This window comes from Heterostelium album (assembly GCF_000004825.1).
Source record: "Heterostelium album PN500 unplaced genomic scaffold PPL_scaffold9, whole genome shotgun sequence".
Classification (NCBI taxonomy): Eukaryota; Evosea; class Eumycetozoa; order Acytosteliales; family Acytosteliaceae; genus Heterostelium; species Heterostelium album.
Genome location: NW_008805071.1, coordinates 254214 through 265128, shown reverse-complemented (window position 1 = coordinate 265128; position 10915 = coordinate 254214). Strand labels below are relative to the sequence as shown.

The 10915-nt window shown below is 33.9% G+C and overlaps 2 protein-coding genes across 2 annotated transcripts; both read right to left on the bottom strand.

Annotated features, from left to right (window-relative positions):
• Positions 1-1360: 1360 nt before the first annotated feature.
• Positions 1361-5931, bottom strand: PPL_08644 (uncharacterized protein; the record flags this gene model as incomplete). Its single annotated transcript, XM_020579452.1, has 3 exons — positions 1361-1791; positions 1867-2155; positions 2230-5931. 3 exons carry the CDS (start codon positions 5929-5931, stop codon positions 1361-1363), a joined length of 4422 nt encoding a protein of 1473 aa, XP_020430127.1.
• A 1482-nt stretch (positions 5932-7413) lies between these two features.
• orcA (origin recognition complex subunit 1) lies at positions 7414-10752 on the bottom strand (the record flags this gene model as incomplete). The annotated part of the gene is made up of 4 exons (XM_020579451.1): positions 7414-7443; positions 8731-8760; positions 8907-9650; positions 9751-10752. The coding sequence occupies 4 exons, from the start codon at positions 10750-10752 to the stop codon at positions 7414-7416; spliced, it is 1806 nt and encodes a 601-aa protein (XP_020430126.1).
• Positions 10753-10915: the final 163 nt, after the last annotated feature.

Sequence of the window (10915 nt, the reverse complement as noted above, 5' to 3'; positions counted from 1 at the left end):
TCAAAGAAAATATAGGAACACCTATCTGTGTACGTTAAATATTACAAGTTTTAAATAACAATACTAATACTACGACTATTACACCACTACTAATACACACTCAACATTGATGAAGGTGTCTTTTTTCTATGCTTTGGTCATTAAAATAAATAAATTTAAAAAAAAACACATTTTATTTAAAAAAAATTGAAAACAAAACCCTTCTTTTTTTGTGATTAAATCAAGAAGTTTATGCTTTTTTGATCAAAAACATGGTTTTTTTTTTATTTTTTAAATCACAAGCTACGCAACAGATAATCGATGGGTGAGGGAATATTAATTTTGATTGGAAAGGGTAGATTTTGATAGTGATCGACCCATGTAAATAAATAACTTACTTACAATACAATAACAATAAGAAATTGTTTAATGAAAATAAAAGTAATAATACAGATTGATAATGATAAAGATATTGATATTAATATATTTATTTATTTTTATCTCTATCTATATTTATTATATTTCATTTAAGCAAGCTATTTATTTTACTTTGTAATTTGATCAAGATAATCAATTTAACAAAACCAACAATTTTTTTTTTTTTTTTTTTTTTTTATAAAATTATATATCTTTTGATGAGGTTCTTCCACTACGATATTATTTCACTTGATAATATTTAAGAAAAAAAAAGAAAGAAAAAGTCTTTTTTTTTTTTTTTTGTGTGTGTTAAGTCCTGATTTTGGTCTAACTTTGATATCTCAATCGTTGTGATTGTGATCAGAGAAAAAACAATTTTTTTGGCATGAGACCACACCCGATCTTTGAATTTTTTATTTTTTGACCATTTGATGAGGTGGTTGTGGATGCTTAAAATCGTGTTGCTTGATTTCTTCTTTGAAAAATCAAAATAAAAAAATGTATTGATATCAAATAAATGAATAAGATGAAATTCAACAAAAGTGTTATTTCTTCTTTTTATTATTTTTTCATATCAAGTTTGTAACATAAAAATTTAACTTCACCAGTGGTGGTTTTGATGAACTATGATTGATCGTTCAAGAAAAGAAATGTACTAGTTTTGTTTGAATGTAAATTAAATAAACCGGTGTTGGTTGTGGTGTTTTTATTTTATTCACAAATCTCCATGTCTTTTTGAAATTAATCCTAATCTAAAGGATCAATTTAAATGAATGATTTTTAAAAGGGTTTAATAAATAAATAAGATGAATGATTACTTGATTTGATTGATCGATAATTAATTAATTTGTTGTAATTTGCGAGTCGGAACTTGATTGATTACTGATTGATTGATTATTATTTGAAATAAAGAGCTATATTAGGTTTGAACTGTTTTGGTTTGTTTTGTTTTGGTTATGTATTATTAATTTAATTCAATGGCATGACCACCTCTTGATTTCGATGCCCACCAATATTTAAGACTACCGTGCTTGACTATTTTCACCAGGAAGAAACCTGCTATTGCACCCATGATAGCTACACCACCGACCACTGTAGAGGCAATGATAATCATTGTTTTTCTTGGTAGACCACTTCCGTAGGTGGCACCATATCCTCCTTCGCCGTCAGTACCATCGTCATTGAAGTTGGTGAGTACACCAAACGAAGTGAAATGGTTAGTGGTTCCACAGAGTGATCCATTATTAACATCGCAACGTTGAACATGTTTGAGAAGTTGCCAACTGTTTGTAGTTGTGTTGATGAATGCCAATCTAGCGGTTGTCATATTTATCTTTTCTGGATTGATTTTGAATTGGAATTCTATATCCTTTAAGAAACTTAATGGTGCTACATCTAAAAAAAAAAAACATAAATTAACAACGTTGCTAGGTACAACTATAATGTGTTTTTTTTTGTCTTTATACATACGATGATCAATGGTAATATTAAATATAAGTGATAATGCACTATCTCTATAGGTTCCATTGGTTCCCCAAATATGAGTTCCATTGACTTGATCTAGATAAGAGTCATCAAGTGATTGTATTTTCATAAAGTTTTGATTCACTTGGTTGGTAAAGTTGGTAGGTACATTAATGTATCCATAGATATCGATAGAGTTGTTGTTTCCATGTCTTGATAATATTGGTAATATAAGTGATCTTGTTGTGTCGAATGGTGATTTACTTTTAACTGCTCTATTAACAACTGGAATTGCCTATTATTGAAAATAAAAATTTGATTAGAATTCTATTTGAAATTATTTTTAATTATTAGGTTTCCAACACTTACTTGACAATTATTTCCATTACAACATTTGGATATGTTCCTTGAGCATGTACCGTCACCACATTGGAAGAAGCCAATTGGACAACCATTAAAGTTGAATTGTGGATAGGTTGTGTTTGGTAGTGAGATACATTCGGTTGCTGTTGTGCAGGAGGAGTCTGGACAACGTTGAGTGTTGGGCGGACAGCTTGGTAGTGCTGGACAAGTCGATAAACTGCTGGCACATTGACCATTCCAACACTTAAAGACCAATCCATTGCTGTTACATGTGCCATTCACGTCTGGACATTGGTCTATTGAGTCGACACAGATAGAAGCGTTTCCAGGACATTGGATACCAGAGCAATTGGAGAATTTCAAAACCACCAATTTATTGTCACAGAGGAATTGGTAGGTGGATTGTCCGGTCGATCCATTGTTTACAACCTGACCATTACACATAATCGGTGAAGTCGGTGAGAATACCAATGTGTAGGCAGTGTCGTCCGCCGCATCGATGGTGCTATCGATAGTCACCTTATTGAAAACCAAAGTGGAGTCGTCACCAATTAGGATTCTCGGTGGAATAAAGTGTGATTCATGCTGTAGTGTAACGCTGTCCATCACTAGATCGACTGCATTCATAACGAGATCATTGACAGTGTTGCTAAGTGATATTACAGAGTTGTCGAGTGTCAACTGTCCTTTCTCTGTGAAGGAGAGCGAGTCAGTGACAGAGAGTAGTCCATTGCTGAAATGGATAGATCCACTGTCAAAAGTCAATGCTTGACTGACGATCGACAACAGATTCAATGGATTTAGCTGGTTTGCCAGTTGAATACCACCCAAACTCTGAAGAGTGGCACCGAGCGAATCGATTTGGATATCCAAATGGCTGACTTGCTCAATGGTTTCTCCGAGTGTGACAACAGTGTCTTTGGCGAGATTCAGCACCGAGCTAGCTCCACTGATCACCAGATTATCTACGGCAGAGAGTGCTAGTTCACCGGCTACATTGAGAATACCACCTGGTTTAGTAACGATTGGTACGACGCCAGCGGTAACTGCTTTCACCGCAACGTTTAGCAGTGAATTCAAAGTGCCTGTTACCTCAAGAGTAGAGTCTACAATGGTTGCCTGTGTTATATTTGTAATTGCACCGGTGAGAATGGAAACCGGTGAATTCTGTAGTGCACCACCAACAATTTCGAAAACACCGTTAGCAAGAACAGAGATTGGCGATTGCTTGATATTTCCAGATGACATTGTAATCACACCATTTGCTTGAATGTCGGATCCTGTAATTGTACCGGCAACCAAATTTAGAACACCATTGGCAAGAATCGAGATTGGTGATTGATTGATATTTCCAGATGACATTGTAATCGAACCATTTGATTGAATGTTGGATCCTGTAATTGTACCGGCAACCAAATTTAGAACACCGTCAGCAAGAATTGAGAATGGGGATTGATTGATATTTCCAGATTTGACAGTGAATGCACCATTGCATTCAATGGCAGAGCCAGTTACTACACCGGTAACCATATTGAATAGACCTCCATTGAGAATGGTTAGTGGCGATTGGTTAATGTTTCCAGAACCAAATTGAATGGATCCACTTGATTTTATGGCGGAACCGGTAATTGTACCGGTGGTCATATTGAGCAATCCACCGACAATGTTAATTGGCGAGTTGGTCAACTGTCCGTCGAGGAAATTGAGAGTGCCAAGTGCTGAGTCGATTGAAATATTGGAACCGCTAATCAAACCACTGTTTAGATTCAATTTTCCATTCGTAATTCCTAGTGCCAGTGCACCGGTGATCGATGCCGAGTTTGTCAGATCTAAAATACCGCCAGAAGCAATGGAGATTGTCGAGTCGACAAGCTTGGTAGTATCCAACAAACTAAGTTGTCCACCCACCAGATTTACTGTGGATGTAACGATTGTGGAAGTCGAGCTAAGTGTTGCAAGTCCTGAACTCAGAATATTGAGTGGTGACGATGTGATGGATGCTGCTGAGTTTAGATTTATCTTGCCAAGCAATGAGAGTGGAGAATTATCTAATACTCCACCAGCTAAATTTAGAATACCATTGGATTTGATGTCAAAGGTTGAACTCTTGATAGATGATCCTGTGTTGACTACAACCGATCCAAGTAAATTGATAAGCGGTGAGTTTACAATTGATCCACCACCATTCAGAGTTGTAGTGGCACCAGCTTGAACTGTTAGATTCGATTGTGAGACTTGTGATCCAGTACCGACAGTTAAACCACCCAAAATGGAAAGTGGAGATTTGATAATGGATCCACCCGATAGCGATAGACTACCACCGGATTGAATATCGACTGATGAATCTTTGATGAGTGATAAGCTGGCTGATGTGAGTGTGCCGAGCAGCGAGATTGAGGATCCACTTACGATGGAACCGCCATTCGAAAGATTGACCGATGCCAGTGCTGCCACTGTCAAGTTGGATTTGGTAATCTGACCGACGTCAACTGCCAGACTTCCAAGCAGATTGAGCGTCGACGAAATTAAATTACCTCCTCCATTTACAAACAGTTTTCCACCTGATTTCACACTGATATTATTGTTGGTGTTGGAATTGGAATTGATATGTAGCTGTCCGGTTGCAAGTAAATCGATTACATTGTTATTGGTGCTGCTACTGTCCAACAATGAGAGTTTTCCAGCGATTGCTAGATTGTTGCCGTTGAACTGAGCAGTGTTTATAAAGTTGGTGGTACCACTAATGGTTAGTGTTGAACCGGTAACAACCGTACTTGAACAATTTAGAAGAGCTCCTGCTATAACGTTCAAATTCAGTGTATTGAGAGTGGCACCTGCCAAGTTGATAATTCCATTGGCTAGAACCGAAACTGTTCCAGAACTGAGTGTTCCAGACAGGATATTTATCGTACTGCCAAGTTGAAGTGTTGAAGTTACAACGGTAGTTAGAGAGTTGACTGTCAGCGGCTGGTTTATCAGGAGGTTGGACGATTGTCGCAATGCAATCGATGACATCGGCGTCAGAGCAGAGCCAAGTGTGGCGGTGGCTTGTGAAATGGTGAGGTTATTTATTTGAACAGCGAGATTAGCTGGATTGGTGAGTTGATTGATAAATAGTTGATCGAATTGAATGCCATTCAAATAGAGATTGGTGGCCTGGTTGACAGAGGCATAGCCAATCTTGATTGGCGTGGTGACAAGCGCCGTTGTCAAATTGACGTTCTGTCCGTAGAAATTGAATTTCGGAAGTTCACCACCGTAGCCAATGAGGTTGGTGAAAGAAGCGCTGGCATCGCCTTTCCAATTGAGAATGGAGTTACCACCGGACGGATAGAACAGCACTGTTAGCAGTGGGAATGTGAAACCGGCGGTGGCGTCGACTGTGCATGGCCCAGTCACATTGAAGACGCAGAGCGGTGTCACTTTAATGGCACCTTTGACATTGAGAACACCGCCCAACAGGTTGATCGTACCATTACACAGTAGATCACCGTCGATATTCAAAATCGCTGACAACGTCAGAATGCTCTGCAGCGACAGAGATTTTGTAAGGCTAGTAAGCGAGTTGATCTCTATTGGTTGGCTCAATAGACATACATCAAGAAGATTGCAAACTACACATAAAAGTCCGCATTGTGCATTTGTGGTGTCAATTGCATAAAATCCGATTAATAAAACGACAATTGCCAAAAAAATAAGCTTATTCATTTTTTATGTGGCAGTTATATGAAAAAAAAATATAGTTGGTAGGTGATAAATAAAATAAATAAATAAAAATTATTATTGTGCGAAAATTGTATAAATAAATATAATATAAAGATATAAATAAAATCCTTCTCTTTTTCTCTTTTTTTTTTTTTCTAAAATTAATAAACTTTAATATTTTTTTTGTTAGTATGGAAATTTGATCAAATTAATTAATAAACTCTTATATTACTATTGATGTGTCAGGAAGATAAAAATGGAAAGAAGTTTCTATTAAGTTGGTGGTATGAGTTTAAAAATATAAATATTTATTTTTATGTATTCTATATATGGATACTAATTAATTAATGTTGGACTGTAAATCCACTGTCAAAATTTAATATTAAAAAGAATATTTATTTTGTCGTACTTTGGTTGTACCAATTTTAAAGCTATAGTGTTTGATGTTGATGGTTTTGATTTTTAATATTTTATAGTATTTTAGTAGTAATAATCTAACTCATTTTACAATTATTTATATTTTCATGTTGAGTTTTGAATTGATGATTTGATTTTTGATTTTGATTTGATATGTTGACAAGACCCAAAATATAAAAGGAAAGAAGAAGAAAATGATAATAAAAATAAGAAGAAGAAGAAGAATAAAACCAAGTAAGCAAAACAACAATTGGGTTTGAAATTCGATGATGATGATAATGATGATGTTTTGTTTTACAAAAAAATTTTACATGTTAAAAAATTATTAATTTCACTATTATATTATTACTAGCAGTCTCCATATAGTAATCAATTGAAAGTTAAGTTATTGTGATTTTATCCTTTCATCTAACTTTATTAATTTCCTTTTTGTAACATTTTTGTTTTTAAACCAAATTGGTGTGGTGTGTGTGTAAGTGTGTTGTTTTTTAGGAAGTAGTAATTAAATGTGGTGTGGTCGAATATGGACTTGATTATAATTGATATAATTTTGATCAAACACAAAATCACACACATTCTTTAAATTTTGATTGAAAAATTAACAAACTTAACAATTATCAATAAATAACATTGTATGACAATGCAATATTAAATATTCAGACCATATATACAAAAGAAAACATCAACCAAACCACTGTCCATCTACCATCCTTCACTAACCATCTCTCCACTCCACTCTGATCACATCTCGTGATATAAAAGAATATGATATCATGAATTATTGACAATTTTTATTTTTCTTACCTTTTATATAAAGTATTTATTTTTTAAAAAAAAAATAAGTTAAGGAGAGTGTTACTGTTTTGTTTGAATGTTGTTACTTTTACTGTTACTACTATTGCTATTATTACTTAATTGACTGACTGACTGCTTGACTAACTACTATTGTTCATTATTTCTCTTTGATTCGATTTCTTCTATGAATGTAAAAAAAAAATATTCTAAAGCAGGTGATATTTGTAAAATCAATAAAAATTCAAAGAGACAAGTTATTGTTTGTAGCACTATCTATCTTTTATCTTGTCTGTCTAAATCTATCTATCTATGAAAAAAAGGTAAAAAGAAAACAAAACCAAATCAAACTTCTAACTAATATAGAACTACTAATGTACAATTCTATTCTATTCTATCTGACACTCTTGAAGATTGATGTGTATGACTCTGTTTTGTGGTGTTGTGACATAACAAACATCAATAACAACAATAGCAGAGCAACAACCTACAGAAATGCGCACGTTTTTTTTAATTTTGTTATTTCAACAAAAACACTAAAAATTTGAATAAATTTTATAAATTATTTTGAGATTTAGTTTGATTTGGTGAGGGTGTGTGGTAGTGCTTGGTCTTTGTATGCCGAAAAAGATTGAATAGTCAAATCTTTTTATTGGCAAAACAATTAAAAAAAAAAAAGAAACCAAATTAATTAATCAATTCAAGGTTTTATTGTTGGTTTGCAAAAAAAAAAAAAATTCCAAAAAACAAAAAATATCTTCTTGTTTTTTTTCGATATTTTATTGATCAGCAAACAACTTTTCAAAATTAATACCTATTTCACACAAGTGCTGTTCAACACTCTCAGTTTGATTAGAAATTTGATCAATAAAGAAATCTATTGCACCAACAGATGCTTCGATCTTGAAGTGGAGGTTATTTTTTTTGGGTCACCATTTTTTTACCAATCAAGAAGTCACGCCCATTTATAACAATGAAAAAATAAAATAATGTTAACAAATTTTTTGATAGATTGGGTTAAGAGAAGATAAAGAGGAACAAAAAAAGAAAAGTAACTTTTTTATTTTTATTTGGGTAAAACACAACAAAACACATAGATTGCAATTAATTTACTCATCCCATTTTTTTTTTTAATTAATCTGAAAAAGTTACCTTGTTGTTGTTGTTGTGAATGTCATTTTTGTCGACAAAATCTGCAATTGATTTTAAACAATGAGGGAGAATCTATGTTTTGTTTTGTTGTGTTTTACAATAATATTAGATATGATATTGTTGTTGATAAGTTTTGTGGTGGTTGTTATCGGTATCAGAGGAGTAAAAGGAAGTAACCATAAAAGTAATGACACTTCAATCAACTTTTATTTGGTTTTGTTTCATTTTGATTAAATTGTGAATTAATTAATTTTGTTCCAGATATGAACCAAACTTTGGGTCTTGGCTCAGTGCGAATAAAAGATCTTCGGCTGAAATATTTAGTTTCGTGAGTTGTTGGTAGTCGGTCAGAACATCTTCCACTAAAATCAGCTTAGACGCACCCAATCTTCCACAAATCCATTCCACATCCTGATGTGTGATAGGTTTAACATTATTTACTTTACAAAAGAATACCATTCTTTGATAGATCTATAAGGATTGGTAACAACCAACAATCAAAATTTTAAATTAATTAGTTTGTTAATTGGGTGTTTCAAGATATAATAATATTATTATTTGAAAATGAAGTTACGTAATTAATATAATAACATTATGAACAACAATACAATACTTACTTTACCAAATGGAATATCTGTTATACCACATGATTTTTGCTCTTTGTAGAATGAATAGAGGAACGTCTTCTCGTAGAAAGTGAGTTCACGGATGATAGCGGTGATCGGGGTGGAGAACTGGTCTAATACCTCTTCGATGTGGTGTGCCTCGACTTTGCCTGGTTGGTTGTAGTCAGGATTGTTCTTGAGAATCTCATGATACTCTTTCTCTGCTTGGAGAGTTGCTCGTCGACAGATGTCGAGTGCACGACGCGCGTCTCCACAGACGGCTGCGACACGCATCGCACACATCTGTATGGCATCCTGGTCGAAAGCTTCGAGACCTTCGAGACGAGAGTGTACGATCTTCACAATCTGATTGGCGGTGTACGAACTGAACGGTATTCTATGGAGACCCATACGCGATTGCACGCGCGGCAGTAGCGTGTCTGGCAAGTTCATAGTGTTGGCAATCGCGATAATAACGAGACGTGAATGCGGTTTGTTTGGCCATTCAAAGAGATTGTAAATGACCGACTGTTTCTTGGTAATCAGCAGATCGAATTCATCGACCAGAACGATACGAAACGGTCGGTTCTTTGACCTCGTTGTAAAACTCTTTTGCAGCAGCTGCAGTGCTTGATGATGGGAAACCTTTGTCTTCATCGGTCGTTTCAACATCTTTCGATGTAACGATATATAAAGATGATGTGGATCACTAAATTCCATACCATTTAACTCTATAAATTCGAATGGTATTACTTTCTAACAATACAATACAATACAAAACAATACAATTGTTAGCAAATGAATATATATATATATATTTCTTTCTTTCTTTTAATTTACTTTTATATTAACTTACTTTATTTGCTCTTTCCTCTTGAAATTGTCTTATTACTTCTTTGACTGTACTTGTTTTACCGGTACCTGGAATACCAGCGATGTATATACAACCACCGGAATCGTTGTTTATCAGTTTGGCACGAATGAACTTTGATATTGATTCCTTCTCTTTCTCACGACCCGGAAGGTGTTCTGGTATCGTTGAGATATGTAGGTTGTTTCTTGCTTGAATGAATACCGATCGGTTTTCATCTTCGTTGTCGACCTCTTCCAAAGGCGATGTGTCGTAACCTTCTCCTGACAATTGTTTGTTGTTGTCATTGTCATCCTCTCCATTATCTTGAAGAACACCATCGATATCATTGACAACACCATCTTCATCATCACTCATATGACTATAATTCAAATATGGGTTCATCTTTATATCTTCTTCTTCATCGTCGATATCATGATAGCTAGATTCATATTGAGTGAATGATATATTCTTCTGAGTTTCGCCCAATTCATCTTCGTCATCGTCATCGTCGTCATCTTCATCGTCATCTTCTTCTTCCACTTGTTCATCACTTTCCATTTCGATGTCATTGTCACTGATATTATCATTATCATCACTGTCATTATCTTTGTTATTGTTATTGTCATCTATTATTCTTTTTCTCTTTGACAATATTGTTGGTGATTTTGAAGCAGTTGTTTTCTTCTTTGGTGTTGTCTTTGATTTAGATTGATTGTTCACAAGTTTCATTGCAGATCTACCCATATTACCAATTAGATTATTGGCATCTTCTTCATCTTCATCATAGTTGATATCACTATTGTTATCATCATCATCTTCGTATTCTATATCACTATATTCAATTTCATCTTGTGTTGCAAATTGTTTTGGATGATAGTGAACATCACTGTAATTTGTATCACCATATTCATATTCTAAACTATCGTCATCAATAGATTCATCTTGATCCACTATTATATTATTTTTATTATTTTTATTATTACTATTATTACTATTTTTACTCATATCTTATAAATATTCATTTCTGAACTACACACATTGCATCAGATTACCAAATCAAATGAAATAATTTTTTTTTTGCAATAAAAAAGATATTTTATTAATTAATAAAATATCTTAATAGTTTTAATATGTAGTATTTATTTATTTATTTAGTGAGTGAGTGACA